General features: G+C 48.7%; 1 protein-coding gene across 4 annotated transcripts in view; it reads right to left on the bottom strand.

Annotated features, from left to right (window-relative positions):
* The window catches only part of Fhos (Formin homology 2 domain containing), a 272,129-nt gene that overhangs the window by 66,028 nt on the left and 184,613 nt on the right, over nt 1–21,488 (bottom strand). For all 4 annotated transcript variants that reach the window (XR_012830253.1, XM_075703296.1, XM_075703283.1 and 1 more), the window contains 2 exons: nt 5,038–5,096; nt 2,132–2,199 (listed from right to left, as the gene is read on the bottom strand). Coding sequence is in view for 3 of the 4 variants with exons in the window: in XM_075703296.1 (XP_075559411.1) it covers nt 2,132–2,199; nt 5,038–5,096 (127 nt within the window). In the remaining variant the exon portion in view is untranslated. The remainder of the gene's footprint in view (nt 1–2,131; nt 2,200–5,037; nt 5,097–21,488) is intronic.

Genomic DNA, 21,488 nt, shown 5'->3' with positions numbered 1-21,488 from the left:
AAACTGGCGAACGGAAAGGAGAAGAGCTAGGAGAATAATATATGTATGAAACGAATGCGCACAGACGAAGTTTCTCAACCGTGGCATCGCTATCGGAAACCGTATTGCGCGACCCTTCCTGTCCCTATCCGATGCGCCGGGTGGCGATGCGCCCGTGTTTACACAAGCTTGTGCAAGTTCGGCTGGCGCCGCGTACCAAGAGTCAGCGTTCCTTCAAAGCGCCTGGGGCCTGTCACTCGCTTTTGCCAGTGCCGAATGACGAAGCGCGGGCGCCGGATGCATCCCGGCCCTGATTCCCGGGCGCCACTGCGGAGGAGCTTTTTTGAAACACCCACACGTGCATATATAGGGTGTCCCAGCTAACTTTAGCTAGAGTTAAAATATATGCGAATGCCACGTAGCTGGACAAAACAAAGGTAATGTTGTTTTTTCCGTCGCTTGGAGATACTCAATTTTTTTCATTCAGCCGAATTAGATAATTACTCTTAATTATTCAATCAACTTCTCAAATATTATAATTGGATTAAAAGTGTCAATGAGGAAATTGTACAGCGACATGAAAAACTCCCGATACAGCTTTCTGTTGCTCAATACGTGCTACATAAAAGTGCTTTTCCGAGGTGAAAGAAGCCCGCGAATACACGCAAAGTGCCTCGAGCGACCAGTTGGGCGGCAATTTTGACACTTTTGAAGTATTGCAGTCCTCTCTATTCCAGTAGAGCAAATGTTATGGTAACGCGAGTTTAGATGCAAAACTGAATAATCAAAACTATTCGTTCAATTTGTCGCTTCGAAGCAATATTTTAATCGATACTTCCACAATGTTTTTTTTTTTTTAACTCTGATACTATATACCACACTACATTAACCATATGCCATGCAACTCTGCACCTGATAATGTGTCACTATCAGGTGTCGCTTCAACGTTACTCAACCTCAAAACTAAATCCTCCCCATGGTTCAGGTCCAGATGATATACCTAACGTTTTCGTGAGGAGGTACGCCGAAACATTAGCACCTTTTATAGTTATATTTCAGGTATCCTTGTCTTCAGCTACCCTGCCTAGGGATTGGTTCTTGGTACGCGTGTTGTGCCTGTACTGACAAAAAGTGATGCCACACTAGCAACACATTATTGTCCTATATCACTAACTTCATCATGTTGCAAACTACTTGAACATTAAATAGCTAATGAAATAAGTTTATATGTGATAGCAACACACTTTTTTCTTGCCAACACGGTTTTCGCAAGGGTTTCTCTACTGTAACACAATTAACAACAGTTATTCCTAATTTCGCCGCTGTTCTTGATAGGTCCGGACAAATTGACGTAATATTTTTAGATTTCAGGAAAGCGTTCGATCTTGTATCACATAGCAAGCTTATTAATAAACTACAATCAATTAACCTTCCAACCTACTTCGTGAATTGGGTAGCTCCTTATCCGACTAACTGCATGCAGTTAGTTTCAATTAATGAGCACTCATCCAAGAAACTTCCAGTATCACCTGGAGTGCCTCAGGGAAGTGTACTGGGCCCTTTAAATAAATAAATTAATTAAAAACAAAAGAAAAAACAGCAGGCGGTGCGGAGAACCCCGTTCGTCACTTGTCCAATAGAGTGCCTAATGTCCTTAAGAAACTCTTAAGAAATGTCACCAAATGTGGACTTACACTAGAAATAAAACACATATATAAGCGGGTTCCTACAGCGCCCTTATAGTTGACAACTTTTGCCGACTGAGCAACCCAACATGGTAACGACATAACATTCACCGCAGCGATCGGTCTCCCTTGCGATGTCTCGGACTGGTACACTTGGCATGAAAGCGAAAGATATAGCGAGGCCAACTAGACGGAAGGTCTATGGGCACGCGAGTGGACCTGAAGCAGCGCCAGCTCATTCAAACACACCGCGACACTAATGATTCAGTCAGCCGTAACCGGCGTTCCCGCACAATGAACCAAAAGAAACAAACGCCAAGCAATCATAGTAAATCTATTACACGAAACCTTTCAGTTTCACCAACGAAGGCAAAATGACTGTTGTCATCGCATATACATTTCGAGAGAAATATAAGGAAGTGTACACACTCAAATCTATACGAAATTCCTAATCACACGCGACTCACCTGAAAGATCTGCTTGAGAGAGAACAGTGCCCGTCGCAGTTCTCGTCCTGTCGAGTTGAGCAGCTTCTCTGCAAAGTACGGAAAGTACCCCTGGTTAATCGAACAGAAATGCCAAACTCCGCTAGCTTGAATCATTTCTTGATTAAGGCGTAGCTCACTTCGTGTTATCACTTCTGAGTGCACGGAAAAACCAAGAGAGCCCGAAAAATTGCCCGAATGCAGCACACAAGGACCATCTGAACAAGCTTCCGGAGAGCATTTTATAAACATAAATGTAAACGTAACAATTTTCTTGGCCAACATAAGCTATGCACCTGCACAAGCCGCACGGCGACGATGCCTCATGAACTGCATGCGATGCAAACAAAAACAGCTGTAGAGGAGCATTGACGCTCCCTCAAAAACTCCATTACCGCAGGACTACACACACACAAGCTCCAATCGACTAAATGAAGTTTCCACGTGGTTAAAGGGCTGTACTCGAAGTATTTTACTTTCTTTTAGCAGGCATCGGAAACTTCAATGCGCGTCACAGGTGGTGCCAGCCGTTCACAATTTCCCAAGTGCTGAACGATGAAGGGCTATTCACGTGGTTTCAGTAAGCGAGACACACTAGAGGCGTTATGAAAACATATTGCACGCCCTGTTGAGGGTAGTTTCGTCTCGGAAGAGCTTGGTCAAGGTCTTGACACAACAAGTTACGCGGTTGGACTCTGCGAGAGCATGAAACGCGCACGTTCAGTCGCGATTTCACAACCTATCAGAAATGCCAAGACTGCCCCAGAGATAGAAGAGGCGCACTTACTACCGACGTGGCTAACATCGCTAGTCCGGGCCTGTCACGCGGGCACCCGGGAACTCCATTGAACTCCTTCGTCTTTACGCCAATGGAGTTGCGCTCCGTGTCACACGGTCTCCCTTGCGCCAAGGAAGTTAAATGGAGATTTTGGGCGAAGGGAGTTCGGCAATGACCATTACGGTTGGATGGAGTACTCTCGTTCCCAGATAGCTCCAGTTCCGCAGAAAACCACGCTAGTAAAATCGTCGTAACTGGTTTTTACAAATTTTAGCATTATTATTTTTTTTTTTTTTGCCTTGGGATATAGGCCACATAACGGAAGTTTTAATTTGTTTTTAAGGGCATCAGCGCCTGTGTCCTCTACACCAATACTTCGCCGCGCCGCATCGGGAAACGTCGTTCCGCCATTTCGTTTGTTTTTTTATGCGCACACGAGCCACACGTGGTGTCGTTCAACCCGTACGGGTAAGTGACACGCAACATGAGCGATCCCGGCGCACTGTCGTCCTCCCCGCTTTCGTCACTCATCTAGAAGCAGTTGAGCTCACCGCGAACACACAGACAAGCACGATTACACAGCGGAATCCCAACTCGAAGCGCACCGGCCCAAACACGTGACCCGCGCTGCCCACGCACGAAAGCAAGAGCGCAGTGTGGCCACCATCGCTTGCAACTTCGCTATGCTTGGAAAACAAAAGTCTTGCGGTATAACGTACCGCAATGTTTCTCACTGTGATTTTATAATATTACATACAGCGTTAAAAAAAATACACATAGATTAACGGCGGCCGTATATGTGAACAGTTGCACGCGGAAGTAAGCGCAGCAGCGCCGTTTCTACCCCGTGCGGCGCCCGTCGAAAGCTCGCACTGTGCCGTGTAGCGCGGCCGCAACTCCGTTGCCGTCAATCTCCGTTAGGGAGTTTCATGCTTAACGGAGTTCGCGGGTGCTCGTGTGACAGGGGTCACACGAGCACCCGCCAGAGCTTGGTGATCCGAGAATGCAGACGCACATCATCACAAGCAATAAGCTGCACAGGCCTCGTTGGCGCCGTCGAGCATATTTAAACGGCAGAAGGTGAACAGGCAATTAAGTAAGCGATGCACAAGCGTGAATAAAGAACAGGACGCCATAGCTACGGTGCACACATGGGCCGCGAGGCTTGTGGAGTATCAGGCCATTTCTCTTGCCGCACCATTGACTGTGCAAAGCTACTACGTTCGGTCTCGGTTTATGCTTCGGGCGACAGGCACGCGACACAACAGGGTTTTATTTTGGAACTCCAGCTCAGCAGCCGGTGCGGCCTGGCGTTTGACAGAAGCGATCAATCCCCAACGGACATACAGCCGCTGAACTTAAAGCGCACCAAGCCTGCACGTTTTCCCCTTTTCCGCTTTCAGGTCCCGTCGACACCATTGCGGCAGCCTCCCACAGCCAATGGAATTGCGGTAACTTTCCACTAATGACGATTGCGCGGAAAAAAACCAGGCAAGCCGGTCGCTCTTAACAACGACAATGAAACTTACCCGTCATGCATCGCGTTGGACCAAAAGGATCCCGACGACAACGCCCACTTGTGCGCATGAATGATGAGTCTGGTCGGCTTATGAGGTTAGCGCGGACAACAACCGTTAGGCTGTATTCAAAGAGAATGTCGCTCAGATAGAATGAAACGGAGGAATTCGTGTTCAAGTTGGCTATTAGTACAGACAGCCACAGAAAAACGCTCTCCGTTCGTCCGCGCGTGCCCAAGGAGGCCAAGTAATTAAAATAAATAAATACGCGCGCGATAGTATCGATTTCGCTCATGCCTCTAATCCTACATTTTTATTATCCAGGCACGACCTCTCTATCACCAGCAGTAATAGGTTGGAAATGCTCTCGCACTATTGGTTTCTGTTCTCGTCTTTTTAAAGCTCGTTTCCGATTTCTTTTTTGACACCGCAAGACCGCTTCATATAAATATTCATTTCATGTTAAGGACATAGAAAACAGTCAATTTTCTTCACGTCGCGGGTAAGAACATGCTAAGCTATGAGCGGACAAGTTGCATGAGGTTGCGGTTTTCTGGCTAATACGGCAGGAATGCGGTAAAAATTGCACTTACCGATGATCGCGTGAACTCGGACGGAGAGTTGAGTGCGAAGCAGGACTGCGTTCTTCCGGCTGCGAAACGAAAACAGTGCATATCGTAATCCGGAAACAAAGGAAAACAAATTGCAGACAGAACGCCACAATATTATCATCATCGAAGTTGTCTACATTACATGAAGAGCTAGCTCAAACATGGTTCGCGATCGTCAACGTATGAACAACTTTCAACAAATGTTTCTTCTGCAACAAGGAGCAGTACAACGCAGTTCATATATGTTCCAACAAATGAACCTTTCCTACCATTTTCCGCTGCGTCGGCGTAAACAGATATATATATATATATATATATATATATATATATATATATATATATATATATATATATATATATATATACATTGACATAAATTGAAAGTCGGTGCCTATGGCACCGGCTACTCTTCGTCGTAGAGTAAACAAAAATAAGAAGCACAAAAAGTACTGAAAAACACTCAATACGGTCTCAGAGCACGAACGCTTGCGAAGTTCAGTACGCAGCTAAGTAAATGAAGACGGGTATAAAAACACTCAGAGGGAATAGAGCGAGTGGAGATACGTGACCAGCGTGCAGCGCACAAGTTGATGGCACTGCTGCCAGTACGCACATTTCGTACTTCGAGCAGCGTGTTGCTTCCGAGAGGAACATATTCTCGACAGTGAGCACGCCGCAGTGAGAAATGCTGATAATGCAACGACATATGTGTGTTCTGACACGCGACGCGCCTCAATCGGCCGATTTCGGCGACGCTCACATCCAGTCAGCGCACAAAACGAAAACGAAGCGAGTGTTCCTGCCACGCAAGTATTTTGCCATGTCCGGTTCCACCCCTCCAGTTACCAGCCTGCAACAAAAGCGATATCATCCGCAATAATGATCGGATAGGAGAGACTTTAATGAGCAGTGGGTGTTAGACTATAGTATTACATGTACTTTGTACAATAAGATCGGAGACTACATATAAAGACAAATGAGAGATAATCAACATAGGAGAAAATTATACACGCGGTAAAAGGCACACGCAGAGGCCGACAAAACGCACACGCAGGCGCGAACACGAGGCATATTACAGTGCTTGATTAAGGACTGCGCCCTACTTCTGAATTTTCCTGCAGAAGAAATCCGCAAAATTCTTTAGTCAAATCTCCCCAATACAATATGTAAAGTTACAGTTATTGCATATGCTCACAAGACACGTTGACTAAACATTACCCTTAAGGGTGCTAAATGGGTGTTTTTCGCGCTAACACCCTCTAATATACACCTATTTAACTCCCCAGGTATATACATAACATCCCACAATAAGGTTGCGTGTGAAAACATCGCCGTGTCAGAAAGATCATGCAGTAACTCTATGTTTAGTCAAAGGAACCTGTATGCGGACCCAGTATAGATGTATAGTATCGCCGTTCACAAGCTGCTCAAGCGAATGTGCCTTTTTCCAATTGCACAAGAAAAACATGATCAACAATCCTAATACAATCTGACGCACTACGTAATGCACATTGCAAAGACAGTCAAAGCTTAAAGGGACCCTGAAAAGGGTCTACGCTAAAGTTCCTTCATCAGCTTGAGTTTATGCCTCCATCCCTCGAAACGCCCAGCTCGCCTGTGGTTACCGGAATACCAGACACGTTTGGCGCTGCGACAGAATGCTTGCAACGCACGCTGCTGCGATAGCTCTCGCTTAGGGTCGACTGCCAAGCAGCTGGCGGAGAGTTTGGAGAGGCTTCGCGCGCTCGCTCCTAGAGAACCGCAAGTCGACGACATGACGTGCCATCATGACGCAGAGCCAGTGAAGGCGGAGCTTAGCCCCGATCACTAGGCGAACGAGTTGAGGAGAAAATGCATGACTATGGAGGAGGGTAACTTGTAATCGTCCGTAGCTCTCTTAATATGAGACGCTTCACACAAATTGTGGTGCAAATGATTAACTTGAGCTGTACCCTACGCGTCTACAAAATTTGTCCGAACCGTTTCAGGGGCATTTTAGCACAAGCTCAGTGCTTTCATATTGCTCAGTGGCAATAACCGAAGACCCACCGTGGTGGTGTAGCGGTTTCGGTGCCACGCTGCTAATCCCGCGATCGCGAGATCAAATCCCGACCGCGGAGGCCGCATTTCGATGGGGGCGAAATGCAAAAGCACCCGTGTACCGCGCATTGGGTGCACATTAAAGAACCCCAGGTGGTCAAAATTAGCCCGGAGTCCCCCACACAGGCGTGCCTCATAATCATATGGTTTTTCGGCACGTAAAACCCAAGGATTAAATTTTTTTTTTAAAATAACCAAAGACCGGCACCAATAACCTTCCACAACACGGAACGCCGACCACGTGAGTGAGATGTGCGGCATACGACCGCCGGCGCTGCGCGGGTGCAGAGCCGTGGGTGAGCTCTGGCAGAAGCCGCACGGCGTTATTCTTCCGGTGATCGGCCGAGGCACCGCCGTAACGAGCTTCCCCCGCTGCTTCTGTACGCAGCCCACGGATGCTCCCGCGGAGGCCGCACCACGCCGTGGGCAATGCCACGGCCGCGAGCGGGGACACGTGCGCGCCGACGACTGCGGGTGTTACCGCGCGCTTCCCGGGCAGCTGTAGGACTGTTCCGAGCTATGCCACGGTTCCTGAAGCGAGCAAAACAATGCTGTTTTCTTTTTCTTTTTTTTAAATTTCGATCGCTTGGTCAGTACGACGAGTTCTGCGCGCTTAAATTCAGCGCAGGTGCGGGAATTTGCCGCCGGTCCCTGTTCAGTACCGCGCTTCCATGAAAAGGACACTATTGTCATCAAGCACATAATTAAATAAAGTATAGACCGCAAACACGTGAGACTCGGATGCAGAAGGCGAGCGAGAAAAATAGCTTTTCTTTTTTTTCGGCAGACTAATAAACGTTTAAGGCATTGCCTATGGGCGACCACCCAGCGCGCATAAGGCGCTTTGTGGCTGCACGAGTCCACAGGCGCCATGCCCAACGGCAACGGCCGCATTCCGACGGAGACAAATACCTCCAAAAACGTTCCGGGGCCGATATTACGGTACACATCAAAGAACACCAGGGGCGCGATCTGAGTTCGTTTTTCGAAGCGCGCGTTCAGCTTCGCCTCAAAACGACTGGCGGCAGCCTGTTAGGAATGGCCGTACGGGGTGACAACTTGCCAGCTATTTCAGCCCGCTGCACGTGTTCCAATCCAACCGGACGGGGCGCACTTCAGAGAACTGCGAATAACCGGCAGCCACGAGGCGCGGGGTGAGCTCAGGAATGTGCTACCCGGCGTGCCACCCGGGACGGAGCAGAGTTCTACGAAGCCCCTCTGACGTCGGCTCCGGACCTTTACACCTGTGTGTGTGTGCGGCACTGAAACCTGTGCAACACGTGTATGTGAGCCCTCCTCCACCTCCAAAAGGGCGGGTCATCTTCGGTGACGTCGAACGATGACTGGACGAACGTTTCCGTCCGCCTGGGATCAAGGGGGGGGGGGGGGACCAAGTGCTTATAAGCAGCGATTGTCGGCTGCTAGTGTGTGCTCGTCGTGGGGAGCTGAGTGCTCGTTGTCATGCTAGAAATGTACTCGTGAACTGTGTGCTCGTAAGCTGTTTGCTGTATGTTAGTCTTGCGGGCTCCATATGGGAGTCACGCTAGACTGTCGATGTATGTCTTGTCTAAGATGTAAATAATGTAAATAAATCCTGTTCACCGAGTTCCTCTCTACGACCGTCAACTCCTTCAAATGGTGGCAGCGGCGAGATCGTCCGACGACTCCTACATCTGGTTGACAGCGGTGGGATCGTGCGACAACTCTAATAAGCCACGTTGTCAGCCGCGCTCGTCGACGCGGCCTAGGCCAGTCGCCCGTGAGGCGAAACTGAACGCGTGCTTCGAACAACGATCCCCGATCGCGCCCCTGGTGATCAAAATTAACCCGCAGCTTTCAACTAGCTTTCCATGTAGCCAGTGATTATAAACGGTACTCACGCTCAGAAGGAGCGTGAGCACTTAAGCACGACAGTCGCACCACGATGTGTCCCATAACATCACAACGCACCAGTTATGCATTACAAGTTTCTTGCTACGTTGCTCTTAAGAGGAAGCTTTAACTCGGGCCCAACTACGATTACGCCTATTCCAATACATGTAAAACGCAGAAACGCTTTTCTCAGATAACCACTTGGATGATTTTAATAAAATTTGTTGTATTTGAACGAAAAAGTTAAATTCTAGTGACTATCGAAGCGAAATTTCTATTTAGCGCCTGAGTTTTGTAAATGGAATTTTCAAAAGTTAGTAGGCTTGAAAAAAATAGAAACACGAAGTTTACAAATTCGCACCTCTGTACCTAGAACAGATATCGCATTTCTGTAAACTGCATCCATTAGAACATCCAAAGCAGACAAATTTGATATGTCAATTTATATACTACGCGAATTCGTTACATTATTTACAAGGGTTTTGCAAAACTTGCGCTCACAAATCAGTGGTCTATTTGAGAGCCATGCATAATATATCAATTTTGTCTGCTTTAGATGTTCTATTAGGTGCCATTTACGGAATTGTGATATCATTTTTCATTGCTGAGTTACAGAACTGTAAACGTGATAGCTTCGTTTTTGAAAATTTGCGATTTTAGACAATTTTTATTAAAATATTGACGACCTGAGTCATGAACTCGCAGCCAACAGTCAATAGATGTTAAGTTTTTTTTTTTTTCTTTTAAATGGAACAAGCCTCATCAAATTTGGTGCAGTGGGTGCCGAGAAAAACGATTCCTCCTTTGCCGCGTATTTAGATAGGCGGCCCGGAGCTAAAGTTCTCTCTTAAGATCAGCCTAATGTCATTTGACACTTTCCCTCCCAGTGGTCGTACTACATAGGATGCGAAAGGGCGAAACCATGACACGCTGTCGCGCGTGTCGGCTGGGCACGAAAGCAGGCAAGCGCTGAGCAATCCGGAAACAACGCGCGCGTTCCGCTTTCACTTTCTTTTTGCGAGCAGTACAAGCCTGACCATTCCTAAGTCCAAGGACATCTAACAATAGTGAGAAAGTTCCAGCTATATAGGTGACGCGTGCTCAGGGTCGTATAGCTCTTAATAGCAGCTGAAGCGCACCCCCACTCTCTCCCCTCTTTCTGCTCTACAGCCTTTACCCCATTTCCACCCCTTAACGTGCAGAAGCGCGCGTGCTGAAGCGAGCTCAGTCGCACAAACGGATATTGCCACCGCTCCGAGAGCACAAATCATGTACACGGGTAGAAAGTCATAAAGAGCCACAGGTTATTGAATTCTGCCTGAACTATGGCCCGAAATGGCACTTGGCTTCAAGAAATGTATCATTAGCTTACATGTTTCTCATGCAGGCAAAAAATGAACGCGCCGTTTACACCGCCGCTCACAATGCAAGCCTTTAACACACGTCAACTGAGAACTCGCACCTCACCGCACGTGCATTTGGTTAAATGTGGACGTAGTATACGTTGCGCGCAAAATCATTAATGCCCAGTCCTGCAATGCGCAAAGCCTCTGCATGCAGGGCGCGGAGCTGTGCTGCGCAAAATCACACAATTCCTTCCACAAATGTCTACAAGGTTCCAAGCTGCTAACGCAAAAAAGAAAGAAAAAGGAACGTAGCAAACTAAAATATGACTGAATGCTCTTTCTTACTTGTGCAGAGGCATCCTGGGGCGAGTGCTGACGAAGGAGCTCGGTTAAGTAGAACTTCCATCACTCAATAGAGCACCAATAAGACATCCGCAATGTACGCGGCTTTGAAAAGCAACATTGTTGTTGAGCAGCACACGTGCCTCCAACAAAGCGCTTCCGAAACGTTGGTAACGAAGAGCATTTCCTTACATCACCATGACGGCGCTTCTCGCAGCAATTACTGACGTAGCACGTGAACGCCGCGTTGCAGACTGGACCCTGCCTAAGTGAAAACTGCGCAGTAGATCGAATGCCGCGCAAGGCCCTCAACCTCTTTCCCTTTGGGAATGATCAGATACGGCGGAAGAGCAAGAAGAAACCACTAGACAGTGGAGATACGAAATGTACAAAAAAATAAAAGAAACAGCGTCACTCAGCGATGGTCATAGATAAGGGTGGCTAGCTCTGCGGGCGATGCGGATAGAATCGCGCAGGGGCGCTGACACAGCGAAAAGCGCGAAGAACGGCGCGCATGCCCCGCCATGTCCAGTCCCAGCACTATAGCGTAATTGGCGCGGTTTTACGCCTCACGGGCAGTTTGGCTGTAGTAATGAAATTATAGGTGGAAGGCTCCGGATTAATTTTTACGGCATAATTTTAGGCCACTAGCGTTGCATTGCATTCCACCATGTATGAAAGCGGAAGCCCCAGCGAAAACTTCGAGCATGTTTCTCAGTGTCACATCTTATTCGGGAAAGTCATCGCGAATGGTTTCCCCCCAGGGTTATGTCAAGTGAACCTTTCTCTCTGGTATTTGTTGGCATCACGAACGGGAACGATACAATATAGAAGTATCAATGTGGTCGACGGTCACTTTATTGGGAAGATGCGCCCCTAAAGCGTGGCACGTCAACCGGGTATACCTGAAGGGCTACGCTAGGGTGATACATACTACAAAAGTGTTTGCTAGCGCACGCGCACATGCTCTTGCGCAAGGCCTGAGGCCAGGATTTTCTTTTTTCGAGAAACAGCGCCCTGGTGACTTGTCTCGCCTTGAAGCATGGCGTACGCGCAAAGCCAAGAACGACATTACAGCTGAGACGGCTCAAGCCTGCGTGATGACCACGACGCTGCGGGGCGGGAATAAGAGCCCGGCGAGGGGCGCATCCGGCGGGGTGCCCCGCTGGGGCCGAGCGGGTTGGCGCAACCGGTTGGCCGGGGCTCCCTGGTGCCATTGTCTCGCCTCCATCGCCCTGCGGCAGGTAGCCTCATCGAACCGCGTTTACAGCTCCCAGCGAGGGCCAAGGGCAAGGCAGTCTGCGCGCGCATGGCAGAAACTGTTCTTTCGGGGCAATTTAAAGCGAGGGGGTCGCCCTTCCTAGGTGTCTTGGTTCCGCATAGGCAGAGCCCCCGTAGCACTTTTAGCACCACCGAGGTGCTTTAGGTGTGATCGGCGCCTGGCGGGGCGCCGCGTCGGCCCACGTGCGTTCACACAATGGAGAACCGCTCTGATGGGCCTCGTAAATGACCGCGCCGTGAACCGTTCGCCTGAAAGCAAGTACGAAGAAACAAACACACACACTCTTGCGGCATGTGCGCGTGAAGGCAAGCATCTGTAAGCAAGTGCAGTAAAGATGCTGTCAGAGATGAGCGTGCCAATGTCGCTTCCGCGGTCGAAGCTGGCTCGAGTCTCTTTTGTCCTGGGTTTATTTTTTCCTTAACGACCGTTCGCTTTTACGCTTGGCTGCCGTATCACAAATCTTTCGAGAAGAAACAAGACTCAAAAAAAAGCCGAACACCGTCCATTATGGCGAGCAGCTGTCGCTGGGTGTTCTAGTCCGAAAAAATAAAGACCCAGACGTGCCCCTCATAAACAGTCGATAACGTCCGTCGCTGTGAGAAACAATGTTCAACTATTACCTTTTCTCAACAAAGATACACCCATGGCCATTTTTCTTCCACCAGCTGTTCGCTCGGCAACCGGGCGGCGTCATGCCACATTTTCTGCAGACTAGGTCGAGGCAAAGTGACGTCCGCGCAGGCCGGCCACAGCGCTGCGAGATCGGGGCCACGTGGCACATAACTCAGCCGGCCAAGCGATCCGGCCAGTCGCTCTGCGCGCCCGCAGCGCGCGGAACCGCGGCAGAAACGCGCCGCAACCTGTCCACCACGACGGCAGGCCGCGTGATGTAGTACGGCCCGTGCGCTATGCCGCGCCTCCGCGACCGGCTGCCAGGGATACGCGGCGACGGGTGCCTCTGCGCGGCTGAGCGCCCACTGACGCACGCGACGAGGTCTCTCGCACGCGGATGATGAGCCCTGCCTTCCTTCTTTTGCAGCAGTCAGAAGTGCTGCTCCATAACGTGGTCAGTGCTCGCCACCTGCGAGACGCTTGTCAGCACCAATATACAGGGTGCTTCGCGTAACTTGTGCCAAGGATTTAAAAAGAAGTGCTTAGACGCAGCTGAATGAAACCAACGGCATATGGTTTGCCGTGATGTGGCGCTCCTTAGAGTATTTTTTTTACATTCCGCTTAATTAGTTGAATAAGATGAATTATGCAAAATTTTTAAAATTCACTTTAAGATCAAGTACGTTTCGTTGCGCTGTAGATGGGGTTCAGAAACGACCGATCCAATTTTTTTGTGGCAACGTACATGCTGCGTGCGATCTTTTTCGGCGTTTAAAGAAGCTGAAAACTTGACAGCTATTTGGTGGTTGAGATTTTGCTGCCTTTTTCTCTTCTTTTGAATGGCGATAGTTATCGGCATCTCCTCGTGTGTGAAGGCCAGTTTTCTTATCGATTCGGTGCCCGCGCGATTGACTCGAGATGCGTTCAGTTGTCACCATCTATTGGAACGGTCACGCGCATCGCTGCTGCTTCGTTAGTTCAACCTTCTTTGTTTAGACTGAACCAGGAACCAGGAAAGGAATTCGGTTCGTAGTCAGCTGGTCTGTGTGCTCAAGAGTTGCGGCCGGAGAAAACGCCAGTTGCGCTTAACTTTCTTTTGCATCATTATTTCCTCGAGTGACGGCTCGCCGCGACGCTGGCATATCCTCGGAACCATATACCCGCGATATGGGTTAGATAAGGTGGAAAATAAAATCATGCGAAACAGCGTCCATTATGAAACCCTATACAGTAACCATTAAACCCATAAGCAATATGAATGTCACCCGTTACTTCGTCTCGTTTTTCCCTAATTGCACAGCACTTTTCGTGAAAAGTTGGCAACTGGAAACAAGAGGCTCAAGGAGTTGAGAAATTAAGCGATCTACTAAGGGAGAAAGCCGAGGCAACAGCCAAAGAGGAAGGAAAAGCGAAAATGAACAGATTTACCGTTGTGTGTGAAAATATTTATGGATCAACACCTTTTTATTTAAAAAGGAAGTAGAGAAAACACTGCCGGAAGTGGAGAATGATTCCGTGTGCTTTGAATGACGCTTCTACAGTTATCAGTGGAGCCGCCTGACGCAGCCACTTCTCTGCTACGCTTATGTGGGTGTTTTTCTAACCTTTCGCGGTGGGCGCAGTACGTCTTCAACCGCAGCGTCCTGCGCTCTACGCGGTTGTACGGGACTGGCGGCCGCGCATCGTTACGCAATTTCCCAAATAAGAATACGAGTCGGTTGTGGCACTTGGTAGATCAGTAAACGAGGGATCCAGAAGAACTGTAACTGTTTCGAAAATATGTATTTCTCTATCATTCTTCCTGAGCTAATTCCAAAAACGCTACTAGAAATCTTAATTTTACACTTTCGCTTGTTTACTTTTACTTGGCAGTGTTCTTCCTGCGCTTCTTTCATGCGCGAGTCCATTTGATGTGATTGCTTGTTTGTCAAGTAAAGGAGAGGTGCATCTCACAGGCGTACCTGTGAGATACACCTTATTTCATTTCTATTTTGCGGGTTTACGCGTCGTTATGGCCAACGGTGGGCATTATTGGCATTTGCACTAGTAAAGGTAATCCCTTCACCCTCATTTGCATGTAAATATTACCCTGGATTGCCCCCCCCCCCGGAAATAAAATCCTGGATATGTGCCTGTCCTACTTTTCTTGTGTAGAATTAAGGTAGCTGTGGAATCTCTGTAGATATTTTCCAACATATTTATGCAAGCGGTCTGTACTCCTTGATTACGTACCCGCCGTGGTTGCTTAGTGGCTATGGTATTAGGCTGCTAAGCACGAGGCCGCGGGATCGAATCCCAGCCACGGCGGCCGCATTTTGATGGGGGCGAAATGCGAAAACACCCATGTACTTATATTTAGGTGCACGTTAAAGAACCCCAGGTGGACCAAATTTCCGGAGGCTTCCACTACAGCGTGCCTTATAATGAGATCGTGGTTTTGGCAGGTAAAACCTCCTAATTTAATTCTTGTTTTCCTTGATTACGTAATGGCTCTATGACTGCTGGTATCTCTACTGAATCAAATGCCTTTTCGTAATCTATGAAAGCCATATAGAGAGGCTTATTGTATGCTGCGGATTTCTCGATTACCTGATTAATGACGTGGATGTGATCCATTGTAGAGTATCCCTTCCTTAAACCAGCCTGTTCCCTTGGTCGACTAAAGTCCAGTGTTGCCCTTATTCTATTGCAAATTATATTGGTGAATATTTTATATAGTACTGGGAGTAAGCTAATTGGCCTATAATTTTTCAATTCTTTAACGTCTCCCTTTTTTGTCGATTAGTATAATGTTTGCATTCTTCCAGTTTTCTGGGACCCTTGAAGTCGATAGACACTTCGTATAGAGAGCAGTCAGTTTTTCAAGCATTACGTCTCCTCCATCTTTGATTAAATCGACCGTTATTCCAGCTTCTCCTGCTGCTTTTCCCCGTTTCATGTCCTGTAAGGCCCTTCTGACCTCATCGCTAGCTATAGGAGGAGTTTCTGCAACCTGTTCATTACTGCTTCGAATGGAGGCATCGTGGCTCCTCTGGGTACTGTACAAGTCAGTACAGAATTCTTCCGCTGCTTTTACTAGACCTTCAAGATTGCTGATGACATTACCCTGCTTATCTTTCGGCGCAGACATCTTGATTTGTCCTACCCTATTTTTTCCCACTATGAAGGAGGCTGTATCTGCATCCAAAGGAAAGAAATCCTTTACATACACAAATTAATTAGAAATTAACTCACGCTACTCACTAGATTCGCCTAACGTTTATTTACCTGTGATTTGTGCGCACGGCTGCTCCGGCGCCGCTACGGCTGTCTCTTGCGCTTGCGGAATTTCAGCACAAAAACGGCCAGCTCTTGCCGCTATACTGCAGCCGGCAATCTGCTAAATTCAGGAAAATATCCTATGCGCAATGTTTCACTACATACATGCTTCAGTTGCAGTTGAGAACTTGCTAAATCTACGAAGGCGTCCTGCAACAATGCTTAAAAAATCAATTTAATTGTCCCTGCCTTCTCTCTTAACCGGCAGAAGAACCCTATATACATACCGAGTGGCACTAACACACACTACGAAATGCTTCCTTATCTGTGATGTGATAAGCTGAAAGAAGCGAGCCAGAGGAAAGCAGAAACTAAAGGAAGAGCAGAGGACTCGAGAGAGAGAGAGAGAGAGAGAGAGAGAGAGAGAGAAGGCGGAAGCTGCTCGCGACACGAAGAGCTTCCAACGAAAGCACGGCACCGCCGAAGATAAATACCGTGCCACTACTCACCCGCTACCCAACCCAACAAGTCCTGCTCCTTGCGCATACACTGTAGCTGTTGAACAGGACTGGCAACTCCAAACGCGGACCGAATTCGGCACATTGAAATAAAGCATCGTACTTGCGGGGATACGTTTTCTTGTTTTCCATTTAATCTTCCTTCTCCGAAACACAAGATCGGACGGCGAGACTCCCACAACGTTAGTGACCAACCTACAAACTAAGAAAACCCACTGAAGTGCGGAAGGCCGCTATGGTGGGCGGACAGCGCGTCTCTATATGTATACGTTATTGAGTTTGTCGTGGAGCTTCCTCTAGCGATACGACCAATTCCGCAGAAACAGTCGGGTTTAGCCTGGCAGTTTAAACCAGCAAGATGCTGCAGCGCAGCAGGACTTCTTCCTTTTTTTTTTCTTCTATGACAGCATATCGCATGGTCATAAATAAACTGAAGCACAATTAAAAACAGAAATTATACACGGCAAAATTCTTCCATTCTTAAAAAAAAAAGAAAAAGAAGGAAAGAAAAAGAAGAGAAAGAAGAAGACGCAAGAGAAGTGTGGTTGAAGTGATGTGGCCACATTATTTCCTTTTTTCTCCAAACACAAAACGTTTACTTTTGAACTCACACGCTCAAATTGTTGACTCCCTTGTTATCATTATTATTTTTATGCACCTAATTAAACCACCCGATTCTTGGCTCAGGACGACAACAACAGCAACAACAACACTGCGGAGCAGAGCATGTCCTGAGGGCCGGCGTCGAAGTGTTTTGTGTACACAGCCGGAAAGTCGTACGCTCTGCTAGCATAGCTCTGCCGCGACGGGTGCACCTGTCGGGACGCCACCAAACCACGCGACCAGCAACGCCGCCGCGTCCCCGCGCTGCGATTCTTGGAACCGTCGTTCGGTCAACCCCTTCGCCTGCTCTCGTGTCGATCGTTAAAAAAGAAGCGCTGCGAGCGGCGGCGCCAGGGGGCTACTATGTTCCCCACTATATCATTTTGGGTGCCATGCCGTCTGGCGATGCCCGCCGCGATTCCCGCAGGCTTTTTCTTGCCGGCGGTGCTTCCCGCACGACGCTCCTAGGCTCGAGAGCAAAGTCAACCACCTAAGTGGCACGGCTCCATTTGCACGAGTAGAGTCACGAGCAGTGTGCAGCGCCGAGCCAGGAATGCGCGGCGGTGCTATCGCTGAGCGCAGCACTTTGAGCGAAACGCATTCCGAAGCTGCTCGTTGGGAAACAAATGCGGAGGCCGCCGGTGCCGTGCAAATATCCCAGGAGAAGAGACGAGCGCCTCCAACGACCAGTTTGCTAGCCATGCGACGAACCGGGGAATCGAAGAAGGAACGCAAATTCACGCGTAGACGGCAAAAAAAGAGGCAACGGGGCTCGCCTGGAAGGCGACTGCGCCGCGCAGCAGAGGCGCTGCCGCGACCCCCATTCGTGCGGCGGTCTCGGGGCGCTCTTTGTTTCCGCCTACCGCCAGCCGGGCACGAAGGGAGGGCCCGCGGAACCAGACGCCATTACGGGGTAATGACGCCGATGCCAGTCGTTTAGACAGCGCGCTAAACAAGCCGAGGCCGCTGAGGGCAGACCGCTTAGGTGGACCGTTTCCTGCCTCCTCCCGCTGCCCCAAGGTGCGCTTCGCACGAACTGGCCCAGTTACATAACCCTTGCCTCGCCCCCAGCGCCGCGCAGCCAGAAAGAGCGGCAAGAGGCCGCGCATTCCCTGTCCGCGCGCGACGCCACTAGTACGTTATAGTAGCAGCCCGAGGCACGATCACGGAGCCAGAGTGGCGATGGCCACGAGCCGTGCAAAGTGACCGCTTTATTACTCTGCCATTACACCGCCAGCTAAGCACTCTCATCAGACTGCTCGCTTCTGGTCGCCTCAGGATCGCCCCGTTATGGCCGACTCCTGGCGATCACAAGTGATTCGAATCGGCTGTAGCCTGTGGCCGATGTCGACAGGGCGCCTACGAGCTTCAGTCTACTGCCTGCCAAGAAACATCCGAGACGTCCTACTGCTAAAGGGCTTAAATGCTCACCCTGTTCTGAGGTCTGGGTCACGCAGCGTTTCTCTCTCCTGACCTTGGGTGAGAACGGGTTCAGAAAATGCGACCCCTCAGTTCGCCGTCGATGGGCGTCGCCACCTGGAATACCCTGGGCGGCTAGTGCTAAGTTTAGGAGTTCTTTTACACCAAGGTCTAGCATATTTCGCCGTTTTTAGCTGGCATGCCCCATACGCCCATCTGTATCACCTATATAGTGCGGGCGGTCAGTTACTATGGCTTTGTGCTACTGCACACGAGGTCGAGAGTTGGATTGCCGGCGGACGAATTCCGATGGAGGCGGAATGCGCAAACGTCATGGGCCGTGCACTGGGTGAAGAGTTAATCCGGAACTTTCAACGAAAGCGTGTCTCATAGCTCCTGAGTTGGACTTTAACCTCAACAGTCATTATACCTTGTCTCAGGTAGCACAGTTAATATTTGCTGTTCACAGCACAGGGCTCAGCTTAAGCATTCTGTTTAAACCATTTTTAAAACGTAGTGCAGTGTACACAATGTTGACCGCTGGCTACGAACGACCAGGAACCAGATGAAGCGGGAATGAGCGTGCAGCTTATAAATGCAATAAAGGCTAACCAGCGCGCACCAAAACGTCTCTGGAATTACAAAGAAGCGGAGGCACGGATGTGCTCGTGTGGTAACTTAACGTGCGTAACGGACAGTACACCAACAGTGTCACAATAACGCCACACAGTGAGCACAGGAGATAGCACTTGAACGTTTACAACGGCGCCAATTAAGATGTGCTTATTCACTATAACACGAATTATTCAGGATCGTGGGCGACAAAAATGGTTTGTGAGACGGCGAAGAAGTGGCATTTCGAAATAAAACAAAGAATGATAACCACCTGAGAATGTTTTGTTCGGTTACTTAGCGAATATTCAGTAAACACGACGCACGGACAGGACGAGCGCACAAACTGCCTACATGTACCTTTACGCAGTGAATTATGTTACTGATTGATAACTGTAATGATGCATGAGCTAAGCGTATATATATATATATATATATATATATATATATATATATATATATATATATATATATATATATATATATATATATATATATATATAAAGAAACGATAAATTAGTGAAAATATAAATTGAAGGAAAAAACAACTTTCCGCAGGTGGGGAACGATCCCACGTCTCCGCATTACGCGTGCGGTGCTCTACCAATTGAGCTACCACGGCGCCGTTTTCCCATCCACTTTCTTGGGTATTTAGGTTTTACTACAAGAACCCTGGGTGTGTTAGCCAGCGCCGCCACTCACAAACCTTGGCGGCGGATGTGGAACATCCTTTCTGCCGCAAGCGTCACGAGTACGTGATCTCTGTGGGTGAAAGCAACTGGTCGATAAACCCACACATGCTACCTGAAGGCATCAGTGTTGCCGGATTCGAGACCCTCGTTTTAGCGGCGCACGCGTATATATATATATATATATATATATATATATATATATATATATATATATATATATAGAGAGAGAGAGAGAGAGAGAGAGAGAGAGAGAGAGAGCACGCACTTATACAAGCGGCTACGACTGGGGTGTCGGCTGGCGAATACCAGTCTGATCTGAGATAAGCCTGAGCGTAAAAGACGAGAGGTAAAACAGGGGGCGTGCGAACAGCCCGCGGACAGACAACTCAGCCGAGCGTCGTGCAATCCGTGTCGCCGTCTGGTCGACGATTGAAGGCTCCCCGCACCGTCGGCTGCGTCGATTCATGCCGCTTTCTATTTGACGTCTGGTGGTCGCCTGAGAAACTTAAAACTTCCAAACCCGTCCGTCCCTCACGCGCAGCTGCGTCGCCCCTTCGCAGGATCGAGTATCAGCGGCGGCAGTGCGGGCTCACGTAGCCAACGGCTACACCGTGATCGCTTGCTCTCGTTCCGACAGCCACCAGCAGCAGTGTGCAGCTGCGTCTGCAAATCTTTTCCCGTCCCACGGGTCGATCAAATACAAAACGGTCCAGTGAAGAGGGCGTGTTTTCTTTTTCTCTCTTCTTCTACAACACGCCATCGTCTGTTCCTTACAAATCCTTACTTTTACCTACGCAAAAGCCCCAACGCATATGCCCGGTAGTAAGAGCGCAGAAATGCCCTGCACACGTGAGCTGTTCCCTTGCCGAGACCGATAAAGTTCCTCGACAAGACACGACACCTGCAGCTAACGTTTGATCAGTGCCTTTATTTGAGAACGGGGCCGTGTGCAGTCACCCAGTGTCCCCTCATGGCAGCCCACACTGGAGGACGATGACGGGTTTGACTTGCAGGCAGCACAATCAGAATATCTGTATACACTAGGACATTTACCTCGTCTTTCGTTAGCAAGAAGGGTTTTAAGACGCCGTCCGAAGACGAACAGATCTTATTAGTGAAACTCTTTGCCGATACGAATCTCCTTGTCGTTAAAACTAGAACTTTGTGGCAATGGGAGAGAAATATTTGCAGACGTAACTGTTGCACCATATATCGTATATGCACCGATTAATATATGCTTAGCGTCGTCATGACTCCCTCGAAACTGCTTCAAGACATTTCTGGAGAGTAGTTCGGCCAAGTGACACATAATATGCGAATGTTTAAATCGTAACAAAACAGTGTTTAGCGTCAAAAGGCGCACACAGACGACCATGTGGTATAGTTCTTAAGGTACGTGCATCTTGTTCAAATATTGTTTTAGAGAGCACGCAACCCAATCGAGAACGTGACTGCCAGTAACAAACAAGAACAAGAGCACCGTGCTTTCAATTCCCCTTCTCGCAACATTGGCATATGAAAAAGGCAGCGTCTATTCTCCCGGCAGACGGGAGAATAACTTCCCGGAACCCTCACCGGCAGTCGCTTCTCAACGACTAGCTCACGATTCCATGAAAGCAGCTGCCGCATTTCCGAGGCTGCTTTCCCATCCCCTCAGTAATGGAATGCTTTTGTGCGGACTGATGTATAGCAACCCGTGCAAATGGAGCCGGTGAACGAGTAAAAAAATCATGCCGTAAATGCTAATAAGCTGGTTTCAGTGCCACAATTGGCCCGT

Source organism: Dermacentor variabilis, chromosome 1, assembly GCF_050947875.1.
Source record: "Dermacentor variabilis isolate Ectoservices chromosome 1, ASM5094787v1, whole genome shotgun sequence".
Lineage (NCBI taxonomy): Eukaryota > Metazoa > Arthropoda > Arachnida > Ixodida > Ixodidae > Dermacentor > Dermacentor variabilis.
The sequence above is the reverse complement of the archived record's forward strand: the minus strand, read 5'-3'. Positions and strand labels throughout refer to the sequence as shown.